At 35.8% G+C, this 17,381-nt stretch overlaps 2 protein-coding genes across 2 annotated transcripts in view; one reads left to right on the top strand and one right to left on the bottom strand.

Moving 5' to 3' along the window:
* LOC122790335 (zinc finger protein 239-like) overlaps nt 1-17,381 on the top strand; it is a 1,358,627-nt gene that overhangs the window by 370,631 nt on the left and 970,615 nt on the right. The gene's annotated exons all lie outside the window — the stretch shown is intronic.
* LOC122790334 (myosin-6-like) overlaps nt 1-17,381 on the bottom strand; it is a 353,888-nt gene that overhangs the window by 145,648 nt on the left and 190,859 nt on the right. The window contains 4 exon segments of the mRNA XM_044057853.1: nt 1,346-1,601; nt 4,818-4,954; nt 5,586-5,709; nt 11,425-11,542. Of these exon segments, the coding sequence (XP_043913788.1) occupies nt 1,346-1,601; nt 4,818-4,954; nt 5,586-5,709; nt 11,425-11,542 (635 nt within the window).

The following is a 17,381-nucleotide window of genomic DNA, read 5'->3' on the forward strand; positions in this document are numbered from 1 at the left end:
TGAATCTCCTGCAACATATAAACAAAACACAGTGCAGGAACAAATTTATTACCCAGTATTGACTCCATCTCTGGAATAAGCTACCCTTATGGATTAAAGAGAGTGACTCCCTTGCACCTTTCAAGACTAACCTTGATGCCTGGATGGGCATCTGCAAATTCATCCAGGCTGTGACCTACTTTGTCCAACTTAGAAGTGTGAGTTTCATCTTTAAGACGGGTATTACTAAAACACCAAATGTCTCTTGACTTATTTTGCTTATAATTCCTATGATCCTAAGTGGTTTAACATAAGGAGAACTTGGGAAGTGTACAATCCACAGTACAAGCAATGACTGTTGCTATCATACTTTGTATACTCTTGGAGAAGTTACTTTTGCTGCTCTTCGTTGGTGAGTGAATACATTTTCAAAATAGTTCCTCTGCATAAAGCATATACAAAACACATACAGAAATCAGTGAGATATACACCATACTGTTTATTCATCAACGCACTCAAGTAATGCTCACATTAAACTTCTATATAATCTTAACAGTAGGCTCATGACAGAATTTAAATAACCTGAGCTCAGCTCTGAAAATTGGTGTGCAAATGTACTTCTGTAAATGCATTTTATATTTTAGAACTTGGAGCGTGTAATTATGTATTTGAAAAGTATGCCAGCTCTACCACTAATGGCTTGTATGCATGCCTCTGTGGTGTCCACCAGTGATGTGCACTAACACAGGTAGGCACCATAATGCTCTGTATTTGCATAAGAACATTCATATAATGTGATGCTCATAAGAATCAGCATCAAATAATCAATTTTTACATGTGATATTATGTTTATGTATGTGCTTTTGATTCAGCAAGTCAGCATTTGCATGGATAGTCACATTTTCACGAAACTGCTGTTTTGTGATGCCTGATTCTATTGCCATTTTGTAACATTTTGTTCATTCAGATCTCATTCCTCAAGGATTATAAAAAATGTTATGCTGAGATCTGTCTGTTGATTGGATGAGAAGTATGATCCACGATATGAGTTATAAATCATGTAGAAACAAAGGAAATGAGCTTGTGGGAAAGTATGTTTCAACTAACAGGCATGGCATCTGTTATATTTTGTGGTATTCCAGCTATCCCTCACAAACACTAAAAGAATCACCATTAGTGAAGTAACATGAAAACTGATGATTTTAGTGAATATTATGTAGCTGTCTAAAAGTACTTATGATAAAATGAGCATTAATGAAATTGACTGCAAATGAAACCAGCAGTGAACAGTTTGGCATTCTGAATATTTTATATAAAATGATATGCAAAAGACGGTGCATATCAATCACATTTGTGAGCTACTTACAGCTTGCACTTGGAGCTGAAGGTCATTTTTTTCTTGGAGGAGAGAGACCATCTTTTCTTCAAGTTCTTTCCTGCGTGCCTCTGATTTTTCCAGGGCCTCCTTTAGTCTAACAAACTCTTCCTTCATGCTGGCCATTTCCTTCTCGGTCTCTGCAGACTTCAGCAGAGGTTTAATTTTGAAATAAAGTTTCATCCATGGCCAGTTCTTCACAGCCATGAATGCACGGATATTCCACTGAATAACCAGCAGGGCATCCCTTTAAAGAAATAGACACAGAAACAGCGGGAAGTTAGTTGTTGTGATGGAAGGTGTGATCCACTGTGACTACTAAATACAGACTATAGCTGCCCTGTGAAACCATCTAAAAAGGGGCAGGTAGAATTTCTTTGTTTGATAGGTACATGAATAAGTAACTAATGCAGACAGGCCATTTAGCCACAACCATTGTAATATGCAAGTGAAAGTATATTACAATGCAGATATAAAGGCATATCGCATATGTACATGCAATAATTCCCCAAGTAAATGCTGCGCAACCATTCAGTCTTTCACTGGCATGGTTCCCCACTTCTTCATATCCAGCCACTGAAACCAATGAGAATGTTTAACAGTCTGGTAATTTGATGAACAGTTTTATGACTATATACTGCATGACCTAGACTCTACAGCAGTTCTGGGTTTGATTTCCGTAGACGCCATTTGCCTGCTGAGTGACTCTGAGCAAGTCACTTAACCAGATATAAGTTGCCCCGAAAAGGGACAGTCCTCAGTGGACTTAACTGGTTAACATACCTTTTTTTTTGTCATTCTGACTCCAGTTCTGGCTGGTATTTAATGGAGTTTGAGAACTCTGCCTGCCATTGAGTAAACCAAAAGACCAAGCAGAAATTCAACAGTTTTCTTACAACTTAAAAAACAAACAAATGAATAAACAAATCTCCCATCTGGCTAAACCTAATACTTCTTGACAGTAAATATGTTATCCAGCTCAGGAAATACCCATCATTCTAAACATCAGAGGCAGGTATTAATTTTTACTCAATGATTTTTGACCTCAGTCTTCATTGGTCTTTACTAAATTAAACTACAGTAGAGAGTCAATTATCTGAACTAATTGGGACCTAGGGTAGTTTGAATAATCAAACTGTTCTGTTAATCAAACATATAATTGAACAGATAAAAAACTTCTAAAATCCTGTTTTTTTCTGCACGTAGGAATACAATTTTTAACCATTCAGTGATTCCAGTGGAAAATAAAGAATATTTTTTACACACGAGCTGGCTACAAGCTGAAAAAACATGTTCAAGCAAATATGTATAGTGTTTACATATTCAGATTTTATGAATTTTCCAACCAGAAGACTTTGGAAGGCTGGTTCTAATAATTGACGTTTCAGATAATCGACTCTCTTCTGTATGTGCAAAAGAATCTTAAGCAGTTTCATTACTAGCCTCAGGTAAGAGCACATAGAAACTATTTTGATAATTCAAAAGTGAAACATATCTTCTGCAAAAGGAATCTTAGTATGTGTCAGTGAAAAGGTCTGTTTAGTACACTGATATCAAAACGGCAGTAGGAAATAATACTGTGCTCCCGTAAAAGCATGCATTCCTGTCACAGGAATTGAACTCTGTGATGTCCAGTGGTGTAGCATATACACAAGAAAAGTAAGGAGTGGTGGCACCATGAAAGTCCTTTTTAAATCTATCCATGCAGGTGGACTAAGGCAGCCTATTTCGTACATCACAACATGCGGGTCACATTCAAATATGCGCAATCAGTGTACTTCAGAAATAGTTATGAAGAAATATTTAGTGAAGACGTAACTATACCTAGCACTCAGTACCTTGACCCTTTGCTACTCATTAATTGCTGTACTTAGAATGTCAATGCATCGTGGGTCACAATTTGACAGACATCCACTGCTGGCTTGTGTAATGCAGTGATGTAGTAAAGACAACACTTTAAAACGGACACATTAACTTAATAATGATACAGTATGTGAGATATTTCCATTTTGAGAAGCGTGTTAAATAAACAACTAAAATCTGGTCAGAGTTGTACAAAACAGAACCTTTTTCTCCATGCCTGAGTTGTGAAGGTTTGTTATTACCACACAGTTAGAGTACATGTATATTCTAGAAATAGAAATGCTGGAGGTATATTCTACATACTGCATAATTTATTTTCTTTTTTGTCTTTTTTCTTTTTAATTTTAATCATCTAAATTTTGGAGTTCCTCTGCAGAAGACATTAAATGGTGAGTGCATCACTTTTTTAAGTCCTACCCATACGTTCAATGTGCTGCCGTTTGCATTACAGCCAGTATTGCATGGCTTAACAGTTTGCAGCTGTGATGCAATAGGTCACAAATTCAGATGCTTTCTCATGGCCCCACCCCAAAAGTACCCTGAAGAGGGAATAAAAACACTGTTGGTTTCCAAGTGTGGACCAATCTGCATTGTAAAAATACCAAGGATCTTGGTGTTGCACTCTGTGCAGTCAGCACTATTATTCATCTCAAATATAGATTGCAGTCAAATGTTTATATAATAATCACTATTCACTGTTGTTTACGCTACCTTCTAGTTTTGATCATGTAACTAAATGTTGCCTTGTTTGTATTTTGAAATACGTTACTATTCTTTTTATTGACTTTTCCACTGTGTCTAACCCGGGCCATAACCAAAATCACCTTTATATACACCACTCTGTTCACCCAATTGCCTTCAAATAGCAATATACTTGTTCTTCTATATCAGCAAATATGGCAGATGCTATAATCTCCATGTGAAAAGGATGTGGTATCTCAGTTACATTGTTCTGCGGCATGTATGTACAGAAGTACAGTTGTTAATGGAAGCCGTATTAGCATGGATTTGGCTGCGTACTGTCATTGCTGGAAACTGACATTTGTAAGGGCAAGGACATTTTTTGTACCACAGAAACTTTTTCCATGAAGAGTGTGAGTGAGACAGCCAGTGAGTTCATCACATTGTTAGAATGTGACTGATGAAAAGTACACAATTGCAGGGTAGTGCATTTGCAAGTAACGGAATTGAACTAAATATATAATTTTCTCACTAAAATTATATATGTTTATACAGTCATCTACTCAAAAATACCAGTGAACACACGATGCTTGGATTTCCTACCTTATCTGCTGTTACATTGCTTAGAATTACATTTATACTGTTAGCTATTCACAGGTATTTATATACTGGAATGTAGCTTCTAAACTCTTTCTAAGGCTAACATTCTAATAAGTTAGACCCCCCCATAAAAGGTGGTATATGTGTTAATCAGTTGAAATATACTTCTTAAGGCAGATAAATTAGGAAGAGGAGTGAGCAAGTAATGTAAGAAAAATTAGCTCATAATAGGAAGTAGGACATAAGAGGTACATGTAACATACTTGCATAATTGCTATCCTAAAATAGCTGTAGATTAATCAGAATTATGTAAACAAACCTGCGTTCCACAATCTTTTGGAATTCCTTCCTCATCAGTAGACCTCGTGACTGAGCTTGTATGCGGGTAATGATGCGAGCTAAACGTTCATCTCTCATCTCTTCCAGTTGACCCAGGAGCCCAGCTTTAAAGAAGACCTACAAAAATAGAACATATGGATTGACAGTCAGAATAACAATACCTGCTCATGTAACAGTGAACAATACCACCTTAAAGCTATATAAAATTAGTTTTCTGGGCTGCAATGGTCAATATGGTTATGAGCTATTCAGAGGTAGTGATGTACTGGAGTGTAGGTTCTAAACTCCTTCTAGTATGAAAAAAAAACTCACATTGGATAGCTTATGTTCTGGCTCTTTTTTTTTTTTTTGTTTCATGAATTAGTCCTTTATCCGTTACTGAAAACTTTGATAGCAATGTACTGCCAGTAGTGACCAGAGTGGCAGAATACTGACTATACAAATCTATTTTACAGCTGTGTCTTGATCTAATTATTGCTACAGATGTTGTCGTTGTGACCATTCAGTACTTAAATTGTCAAAGCTGGAGACTCCTGTGATACCTATTAAAGTTTAGTTTAATTTGCTAGCTTTGTTTTTTTTTAACTAGTCAGTTATAGATATGTACCCCCTCCCAAAAAATCTTAAGTTTTATCCAAATAAGATGTTGCACAGTTTCCATTCAGACAATACCAAATTATTTAGGCTAAACACTAGCTAGTTAATACCACCATAATTGCTTTAGGAAAGTTGTAGATTTACAGCTTACCTTTGTGTGACCAAACTTGTATTGATTACGGTCAATATCCAGGGACCCTAAGAGTTTTTCAGCTCCTTTCTTGCTGTCAATAAACTGGCCTTCTGGAATGGCTGAAGGGTTCAGTATGCGATACCTGAAGTAAAAAGCAAAAAAGCAAGGATCACAGAATGTGGTGAAAAGAAATATATACTGCACACATATTTTATCAAGCTACAGGTTCAAGGAATTTGTGTGCTATGAGAGCACAGCAGGGAGCAAACAAACAACGACTATGATCAGGGGAGGATGTAAATTGAATATAAGGGATAACTTAGTAGTACCGCTTGTTAGGAGCTGTAGAGTGCAATTTTTTTATTTTGGTATTTTTCCCTCAAGGCTCTGTCATGATGATAGACACATACCCATTAAAACAGCCAACACATGCAGTCATATTCCTCACAAGCTGTTTAACACAGCTGCTGTCACTCATAAGTAATTCAGCAAGACTCCCCAGCACTCAAATAATATTATTTTGAATATTTCATTCATCTCTGATGTCATGCAACTTCAGAATGAACATAGTAAAGTAGCATGGATGTGGAGGCGCAGGGAACTTGACCCCTGAGAAAAATATGTAAGCTGTACAAATGAATGTTGAGTATGAATGTACATTGACAACATTATATACAAGCAATGTCAGTGTGTCAGCCTATCGTCATGGTTTTCATGCTCTTCATTCTGCTGGACACCTATAAAGTGCAGCAGTCCACTGCTTACTAACATATCGGTGACAGTATAAATGCATGGAAAGATAGACAGGGTAGTATACTTTTGATAGTTAGAAAATATGTATTTCTAGCCATATGTTTTTTACAAGCTCTGCTTATAACATACAGATACTATAGAACCTACAGAGAGGCAAAAGCCATAGAGATTATAAAGAAGTTAGGATACAATTAAGTTAGGCTAGGAATTTAAAGTAAGTGTGGGTAGAATTTTTATGCATTAGTTTGTTTTGATAACTTTATGTAATGTAAGTATTCCGACTGGCCAATATACTGTATGTATGTAAGTGTGCATAAATGTACATAATGTTAAAATTGCTGTAGCTTTAGATCTTTGAAAAATAAGATCATGGAACATTTTTTTCTTTTCTTTTGCAGCTCAGATTAGCTTTTATTACTTAAATAAATTAAGGCCAGAAAACAGAGCTATGAACAAATGTACAGGGTTGTTAAAATCATGTGCATTCACTCAATGATTTATTCATTTATTTATTGTTTGATAACTAGTTTGGTGGTCTGGCAAAGGGCTCTTTCTTGCAACTATGGAGGGCCATATGACAAAACAGAAAACCAACTCAAAAAGAATAGAAAGAATATGAAAGAAAGGCAGAATTACAATCAGGCAGTAAAAGAATGAGACAATTAAAGCTGTGCGTAGTTAAGCTTCAGAGTCTACTTGCAGTATTTACAGTTCAAATATGTCATACAGAATGTAATGCTTACCCATTATGAAACATAACATTTAAAACATTAATTAGTAATCATGCTAATGTATGCTGTGTTATAGTCTGAGCTAGCTATTATGTCTGAAGCATTTACATTTATTTTCATTTGTCAGGTGATCCTTCAGTTTTTGCTTGTAGAGTATGAGGCCGCCTAGGGCAGTGATTTCGGCAGTAGAGTGTTTCAAAATGCTGAGGCAAATTTTTGAAAAGAGCTTTCACAAATGGCAAGTGAAAATGGTGGTCTTTTTAACCTGAGAGACATACTAAAATTCAGTGTGTAGATATAATCCTGCATGTACAGTTTGTTGACCATGGAGGGCAATACCAGTTGTTGATAAGTTTGACAGTTAAGGTGACAGGAAGCTGTGGCAAACTTAGGAAGTTGCATGATCTTTTGAAGTGAAATACAGTGATATTTGTTAGATTTGCCTAAGTGAATAAAAATGCCAATTTCAGTGGCTTGGAGTAGAGTGGTTTTATGACTAGACAGCAGAGTAATAATAGGAAGCAAACAGCAGAAATTAAGCAGTTTCACATTATCTTTAATAAAACTTTGTTTTATTTCTTTTAAGGGTTCTAAAACAAATATTTATAACATTTATATCACTGAAAAGTATATCACTTAAATTGCCCTGTATTCTTTGTTTCTTTCATCTGTAACACAAGTGTATTCTGCTGTAAAGACATGAAAAGGGATCAGATCTCCCCTACATTTCACGTCTAAGTTAGGATATATATTAATATTAGGTAACTATTCTTTTTTACAGCCTCTCCCAATTCAAACCTTCTGCAAAATGAACAGTTGCACCCTTTTTTAATTTCTCCAAGCCTTTTGGGATTCTAATACTATGACAGGAATGGACCCCATTTCTAAGTCAAAGTATCATTAAAGTTCACAAAATTAGTATTGTTTCAGTCTTTAATGTTAGCCAGAAGAGCTATTCACAGCACACACAATATGCCCAGTAATGACTCCTGCAATTCATATGGAGTTACATGAATCAGTAACATTGTAAATTATTTTTTACGAGACCCATTGCTCTGGAAGTGTCTGGGCATCCTTCTTCCACATTGCCCTCATTTCTGCTTGGAAATCTTGATATTTTATGACTTTGTGTCTCTGTATATAAAATATTGTAATCACTGGATGAAGCAATTTCAATGATTAATGCTACTTTTGTCTTCTTTTCAGGACTATTTCTGGTTTTCTCACATCTGTTTTTTGAACTGTTGGTAATGGGTGATCCCATGTGATATAAACTTCATAGGTTCATACTAGGCTAATTGCCCTTGCGAGCCATTGGAAGCCTAGCCAATTATCCCTTGTGAGACTCAAACCCTGCACTTTGTGTTTGTAAGGCAAACACCTTAACCATTAGGCCATCCTCCCAACCTCATCATTTTTTATAATGCTTTGTGGCTTGTGTTTCCAGTGATTTTAAGCTACTTCAGTATTATAATGTTTGCACAATCCATGGTGCAACAGAATGTTCACATTATTATGCCTTTCAGTATACAGTACTTCTGCCATTAGTATATCACAAACAGCAACAAGATGTGGGACTGTTTCCAATTCAGTTTTACAAAACCTACATTTGGCTGTGTCTCCCACATGCTCAATGAACTTTGTAAACCAATGTGTATGTAGTCCACTATCTTGGGCCACCAATATTAACTCAGTATTATCTCTAACCTTGGAATTTGTATAACTTGTTAAATATGTAACCACTGTATATATTGTATCTGTAATCTTAACTGCTTATCTTGGAACTGTTCTCCCTGGGCCTCTGCTGAAAATGGACATGAATCCATTTGGACTATCCCGGTCAACAAATGTAAAATAAATAAATATTAACTTTTCGTCTTTTGGTTTAAATTTACCTCTCCTTAACCATGCTTGTGTTCAATCCCGATAAACATGAGGTTCCAAGAGTTTTCTATACTTGCAACTATAAATATGGATTTTCCACTTTTCTTTCCTTCTCATCTGATCCTTCACCTTATATTCTTTCTTTTGTTTTTTGGAACATTCAGTCACTGCATGATTTTTACCTACTTCTGGTTTGATTTCTGTTCACGCTTTTTCTGGTTTGATTTCTGTTCATGCTTGACACTGATATGCTTCTGCTAAACTAAGCAGGAAAGTCATCTTAGACTTATTCTCCTCATATTTTAAAACTTTCAATACATTTGGATCTTGTGAGGTGAGCAGATATGTATGCAATCCTATGACTGCAGATCTGTACATGTAAATCAATTTAGAGGAGGCCCATATCTCCTTCAGAACAGGGAATATATAGTCTTGGTATACACTGATTTTTATAAATCATTGGATAAGTATAAAGCATCCTTCTTGTTTTCCTGTCCAACCAATCCAACACATTTTGGAGCCAGTCAGTCACTCCAAAACTGTAAATTAGGAGTGGAAGAGCAAATTGTTTTTTTAGCTTGGACTTTGTTCCTAGATGTCAGTGCTGTTTTCAGTATTAATTTTAGTCTTCTGAAATATTCCTAAGTTTTATTCTCATTTGTTCATGTTTTATTGTTAATCCTTTATCAGTCCCGAAATATTTATATACTCCCTCTTGCTCAAGTTATTTTATATCACATTCCTGTCCCAAACTGATGTTTTCTTGGTGCTGCAGCTTTCCTGTTTTAAAGGTTGCTCATTTATCAAGATCAAATGACAGTCTTATATCATCTAAAATAAGTTTTGACCACTTGCAGTTGTGCTTTCAATTCCTCATTCGATGAACTATACAGTTTTAAGTCATTCACAAAAAGATGATAAGAAGTCTTTACACTTTGCAGTTTTCTGGGAGCCAAATTATAGCCATGACCTAATCTGTTAAGCAGACAACTTAGTGGTTTAAGGCCAGTGTATAGTTTATACTTCCTTGGAAGGGAAGTTATTGGTCTATAGTTTTTAGGATAGTTTGCAGGTTCACTCTTAAGTAGGAGTATTGTTTTTCCTGTTGTTAATCAAGTTGTTGTTTGTTCGAGGTGTGCATATAAATAGTTCTTACTCATGGCTAAATCTTCATGTAAAGATGCTAATACTTTTAGCCAGAAGTTAGGTACTACATTTGAGCCTGAGGTTTTCCAATTAGGAGCATTTCTTAACTTTGTTTCAATCTCTCTGGCCATTACTTCATCCCATTTCATATCCTGGACATTTGAACTTTTTATTATTTCTTTTACTATCCGTTTAGCATCTTTGTTATGTTCCAAACGATCTTCATACATATTTCTCCAAAATGTATCTATTTCTTCTTTTTTGGTGGTGGCTCAATTCCTGTTGCCTTGTTTCCCAATTCACTATAAAACCTTTTTGCATTTTTTCTTTATCTGTGATAGTACATGATAGATACATGATAGATCCTGATCTGTTGTGATACTGTGCATTGCTTTTTTTCATGTCAATCTTTCTAAGTATTTTTGTTGATCTGTTCCCTCTTCTGTACTCTTCTAACAGTGACACTTCTTGTCTTAATTGATTTATAGTTTTCTATATTCAACACTTCCATGATGCTTTTTGATTTCTCCCCTTTCTTTCCCTTACTGCCCTGTGTTTTTGTGGTAGGACTTTGTGTTATTAATTTAGTTGCACAGAAATATATTATATTTACTTCTGTTGTATTACTGTGTTTATTTGTTTTATCAGACTTCTAACGTTTTGGGTTTTATTGACTTTCTGTACTTGGTTTCTTTCACTGATCTTAATATGTCTGTCCATCTCTATTAAGTCAAGCAACTCTTCTCTTAGATCATTTTCTTCTAGGTTCCCTATTATGCAATCTAAGAGACTGTTTTTTTGAATGTGTAATAGTTGAACCGAAAACACATAACCACGAACGGCCAAGTACGCAAATTTTTTCCTAGGGAAAAAAATTCAGTTGGCCATTCTCACGGTTTGCCCTCTTCCCCAATGTTGAGCGATCTCTGAGTTGGTATATTTAGTTTGGGGGATGTGAGGGAAGAAGCCCCCTGCTTGATTAGGATTGGGAAGTGTGTTTTGTTGGTTTACAGCCTCACAAATTTTTTGTGTCTTCTCAAAACAAGTGTAAAATTTAACATGTCTGTGTTCAGTCATGGAATGGAAAAATCACTGAACAGCATTACATTGAAAATGACGTTCAGCAAAACTACTCATGTGGAGGGCTTTGCCCCCTACACCCCCACGCTAATTATAAATACCAACTCTGTGATGGGGAAAAGGTAAATTTCCTGATCCCTACTGTAATGCAATCTTATTCAAATGGTTTGATAAATAACATGTTTGATGAAATGTGCTGTTCGATGCATTTTCTGTTCGATGACTGAACATAGACCCAAATTTAACAACACAAGGTAACTTACCGTTGCCTGAAGTCACCATAGAGGATGCGGTTGGGAAAGCCTTTCCTGCAGATTCTGATACCTTCCAGCACACCATTACAGCGCAGCTGGTGCATGACCAAGGGGTTATCCATCACTCCTGTACATAAACCAGAATGCAAATGATTATATTAAAGCAAATTATCCCTGCTATAAAGAGTATATATAAGAATTTTGATGGGTGTTTTGTTATCCATAGCCTTTTTACACAGTAATGGCATCTTATATGGAATAGATTACAGATGAATCAACTAGTTCAATCCCGCTATACTTTTTAAGAAGTTAGCATTTCCAAGACCTCCTTAAAACTGCAACTATGGTACTAGGCTGAGATTCTCAGCTGGAGTTTCACAATCTATGTGTAGATACACATTTATCCAACTACTTAGTGGAATAATTATCTCTGTTGTTTCACACATTTTGAGGCATACTGTGGCACAAACAACTGTGATGTAATTACAAATGAAGCAAAGCTGCAGATGTACGCACAATTTCCAGTAGAAGAATTCTTCCTGTTAAAGACATGGTTAGGTATAGGATAATTAACTGTTGTTCCAGTTGGTAAGACTACACATCCTGGCTATTTTCCAGCTGAACAGAACAACGTCTTCTCCAAACAGCATTATATTGAATGTGTGGTCTATTATATATGCATGCCCTACACTTACTGCCCCACAATTTAAATGATGTGTTGTTTTCAAAATGGTGCCCTTTACAGACAGCTGCACTTGTTATTTCTAACCTTTACAAAGGTTGTAACAGCACAAGTTTTAATATAGATAATAAATACTAGCATTTTTCAGGATGTGTATCTAGCAAAAATGTGAATTCAGACTGAATAACACTGGAAATCTTGGAAAGTGGTTAAAAGAGTTAAGCCTAGCTGACAGGTTTTAAAAGACTTTTTTAGTTTTGTAAAATAAAAGACAAACACAGGCACAGAAGAACTAGTCGGCAGAGTAAAGCAGTCCACATACACAATTCTGTAGTGTTCCCATTGGAACACTACAGAATTGTGTATGTGGACTGCTTTACTCTGCCGACTAGTTCTTCTGTGCCTGTGTTTGACTTTTATTTTACAAGAAATTTTACACAGGAACTTAGACTCTCGAATTGCAGCGTTTGACTTTTTTAGTTTTACTAAGGGAAAAAGAGAGGAGAAGAAACAGTGATGAGCACATTGCTGTTGGGTTCAGCTAAGACTGAACAGAACCAGAACAGATGAACTGTGTTTCACGAAAAAAGAACTGCAGAAGAAATTACTGGTAGTGAGACTGAATAAAGGTCAGAATTCAGATGTCATTCCACAGTGAGTAATGAAAATGTACTTTGCTCTTAACAGTCTTTGCTTAGCTTTTCAAGGACATGGTGTGCTTGATTAATGGATGCTGACTGGAGGATGGCAGCAACTGTTATATTGTTTTAAGTGTGACCCAAAGATAAAAAAATGTAAAACACAAAGAATGGCAGACCTGTTTTTAAATACGTTGCTCAAACCAAGGACAGATTTTTTTCCTTTAATGGAAATGGGCTACTGGGTAAGAAGGAACAAGTTTTCTCTGAAGGTAGACCTACCAGTCAGAAATCATACAACAGGAAACGGTTGCATTATGTGCAGGAATTAGAGTTAATGTACCATTTCTTGATAAGGTACAACATGTTTTACTTCCTGTACTTATACATTTGTTGATTAGGTAGGTGAATTACTCCACTGGATCTTTTGTCTCATGGCCTGGGCCATGCATAGCACAAACAGTTTAGTGAGTAAGCAAGTGCATACAGAAGTTTAAAGCATATGAGTGTGACATATAGGCAACTATTAAAAAATGAACAGAAGTGAAATAACCTAGTTGAAATAAATATAAAAATTCATGAATGCAATGACAGTCATCAAAAATGTAGCAATGGCAATAAGTACAAATACATAACCAGAAGTGAAATGAATAAAAATGCACATTTATATACATCCAGTGATAAAACAAAAATACAGTTCTATATCACATCTTCAGGTGATGCTTCTAACATAGAAATAATTTGCTGTGATTTTTTTAATATTGCGAGGATTATATTATTGTAGTACAAACTGGCAGGAGGACAGGAAACAGGACAGCACAGGATCATGAAGTGATTATCGAAGGTTTCCTCAGAGACTAATTTTGGGCTTTGAGCTTTTGGGGTATTTCAGTGTCTGGTATTCCATACTGTTTCAGGGTGAAATATATCTATTTACTAGCGATGCATAGATGAATGTGGCGATTTGCAGAAAGGCAGGAATAAACAAGTTACAGGAATGTACACTGTTGTAAGAGCTGAGGCTTACTACAGAGACACTACAAGTGATGGTCTTCATTTATAGTATCCCAAGGACTGCCTAACAGTTTGGGAGAAATTATGAGAATCTTAACAAAATGGAATATTTTCTTACAATGATTATTTTAAGTTCAACTCACTATGTTGTGAAAAATACAGTTAGAAAACATGCATTTCAGTTATTAGAGAGCTCACAAGGAGAAAATGCATGCCATGTGGTACACCTCTTTCTCGAAGAATCACAGTAAAGACATCATGGAGGCTGGTTATACATCTAAGTGTTTTGAGTTTACTGAACAACTGTATAATGATAAAACATTACATTGTGTCAGAAGTGAACAGGTTTATTTATTTTAGAGTTGTTTAGTTTTCTGTAGTTCATAAATACAGCTTGCAGTTTGAAATGTGTTTATTTTTTCACAGCATATTTACTTTTGAGTTTTTCACATATATAACTCATATGAAGCTCTCCGAGTATTTAATTATGCTGAAGCAAAGATGGTCTGACTACAACCACCAGACAATCTCTTGATGCAAGAAGAGGTGTATGTCTAGAAAATCAAGTTGTTCCTCCGTGTGGACGGAATAACTAAGAAACTCCAAAAGGTATAATGTGTCATATTTCTGCATGTTACAGGGAATAAGAATTGAAAGTATTCATCATGTTAATCTTTCTAAAAGAGAAAAAGGTAAAAATTAAAGAAGAAATTCAACAATTATTTTTAGTCTAGAGAAATCTTCAATTGTATTTTTCATTTATTGTTTACAGGACACCAAGGCTTAATCAAAACTACAGATGCTTATGTTGCAGAACAGTCTGTAGTATGAGACAATTAAGCAAGGAGCAAGCTTATAAGAGAAGCAGACATGACTTCTGAGGTGAAGTGGATGCCTGCCCCAGGTGCAAACTGCTCAGGGAGTGCAATTCTCAATGCAGACGTAAAGTACAGGCATTGCTGATTACTTGAATGCAATCAGTAGCAGTATTGTCCCTCATTCACTTAAACAGCTGTTAGAGTTTATTTTCATTTTGCCCTTCAACTTTTGTTGGAGGGTGCACCAGTGGCAGTAACTGCTTAGGGTATAAGTTTTTCCAAAATGATAGTGCAAAAATTAAGAATAAAGTGGGAATGTGCATCAACAATAATGGCAACAACAAATAGTCTTATAAGGTGCATAGGAAGCAATACATAGTTGAATTTCTAGCCTCTTGTACTAAATCTGGTTGTAAACATATAAGAAGAAATGTCTAACATTTGAGATGTTTAACATTTATTCAGTTTTGCTGAAGTTGTGGTAGAAAAAAATCATTTTGTAAAGATGTGCAAAAAAATATACACATTCAAAGGAATATGCATGTTGTTGAAGCAAAATAGGGAAAGAAATATTTGTTCGTATTATTAAAATGGAAAGTAATGGTACAGTGGAGTCAGAAAATAAAATTACTGTACCAAATAAAAATTGCTGTATATAAGACAAGCAGAATACTGACAAGAAAAGTTCAAATTTAAATGAACTTTTGAATTTAAATTAGACTATGACTCAAAGGGTAAGATTTTATCAGAATATACTTTTAAAGAATTGGGACTAAAAGGCTATGAAAGTGAAACTGTCTGCATATTACTGACTTATTTCAATATTCAGACTAAAGCCACTGGGTCAGAAATTACTGCCATGTGAGAAGAGGGCTGAGTCCAGCACATAGTAACCTAGGCAGCTGCCTAGGACCCAATCCTGGCTGGGGGGGGCTAGCTATATTTAAACACACACACACACACACACACACACACACACACACACACACACACACACACACACACACTCCACTACCTTCCAAAATACAGAAACTATTTTCCAGAGTTCAAGTTGATTCAGTATCAGCTTGTATGCATGCATGAGTTCAGCCCAGAAGCATGCTAAAGCATGTTATCTGCACTCCCTGAATGGAGCACAAATTGATTGAGCATACAAGATGGATATTTGGAGATTCATGTTTTGCAGAAGTGTGTGTGTGTGTGTGTGTGTGTGTGTGTGTGTGTGTGTGTGTGTATACACTTCTGCTTCCAGTCCCCAAGGTACAATCAAATCCTGTACCCATGGCTAAAGGAAGCAGCTCATTAAGATCTTAGTGCTTCAATTAAATGCACTAACTGCCAGACTTTCCTTGACTTCTTCATTTTCTGATAAATCACTGAGGGTAACAGCCAGTCAATAATACTAATCATTAAAGTTTCAGAGCTGTTCTTGAGAAATGTATTTCAAGTTAATTGAAGCTGTTTGGCGCTTAAGGATCTAAGCTATTAACAAACTGCTTTCTGTAGTAAAAAATACAAGGTTTGACTCCATCTATCTCCATTTGTGTACTGTGTGCCTTTGAGCAAGTCCCAGATCATTCCTGACAAGGGAGACTTTGTATAGTGAGTTTACCTGCTTAGCCATAGATAATTAAACTTATATTTAAAATTTAGGCCTTGGCTCCTTCATTATTTTTGGTTTTGTCCAGAATAATTGCGCAGATAAATTGCTTGGTATCTTTGTCCCTTCTTTGCAAAAGTTTTGGCTTTCAGTCAAATTGTTGTAGATTGCAGCCATTAAATAATGACACACATCAGTTTTAGACTTTGTGTCCTTCAGAAAATGCTTGCTAATGCAAAGATTTTTATTCTAGAAACCTTCTAAGTATATAAGATAATCATGCAATATCTTTGTCTCTGATTTGAGGTAAGAGGTTGAGAGGGTTTGCAATGGGTTCCACTACTGTTTTGACAGCAGTGAGTTGGTATACAATTCTGCCCCATTACATATGAATGCATTTATTCACTTTTTCTCAAGCAGATATCTGAGGTGTACAGTCATAGTGGCTGTAATAGATGGTTATGGTACAAATACTTGGTTCCTGCAAGCCACAGCAGTTATTGTATAAAGGAAGGAGCTGATTGTAATAAAAAGGAACATCATCATATGACCCATGTTCTTTGCTATGCTAATTAGGTCTTCACTATATGCTGTGTGAAAATGAGTCCTAGCACATTTCTTGTAGTTTAATAGACTGCCAGGTGCAGTTTCAATAAATATGAGTTTCAAGGGAAGAATTGTTTACTGTTGCTTGTGCAAAGTTTGTTTTCAGTGTGAGGCTGATTTATTTTTGTTTAGCAAATGTCTGTCAGTGTTTTTGCTGTAGCATTTGAAATAACAGTTTTAAATTAAATTCAAGTCTATGTGATTATTATAGAAGTATAAAAAGAAACAGTATGTGTAACTGATAGGTTTGAACAGTATTTCATTATAAGTGAGGAAAAATAGCCAAGTAATAGGATATTGGTTATGGCTGTGGGGGGGGGGGTGTCAAATTATCCTTCCTAAGGCCCCATTTTATTGTGATCATGATGAAAGATACACAGAGGTATACAGGAATACTTGCAGCATTATAAAGTCATCTGAAAAACTGGAGCCACAATAAGCAAATCTTGTATGAGTATGCTAACTTATTTGCAGGCTTCAGTAGCTTGCCAAGAGAATGTAGTATTCAAATCAGTTTATATACTATGCCAGTAATACATGCTGCAAGGAAGTTACTAGAAACTCTTAGGCATAATATTGAATAAGAACTTAAGTAAATAGAGGAAGCT

Source organism: Protopterus annectens, chromosome 16.part0 (assembly GCF_019279795.1).
Source record: "Protopterus annectens isolate FY-2018-M chromosome 16.part0, PAN1.0, whole genome shotgun sequence".
Lineage (NCBI taxonomy): Eukaryota > Metazoa > Chordata > Ceratodontiformes > Protopteridae > Protopterus > Protopterus annectens.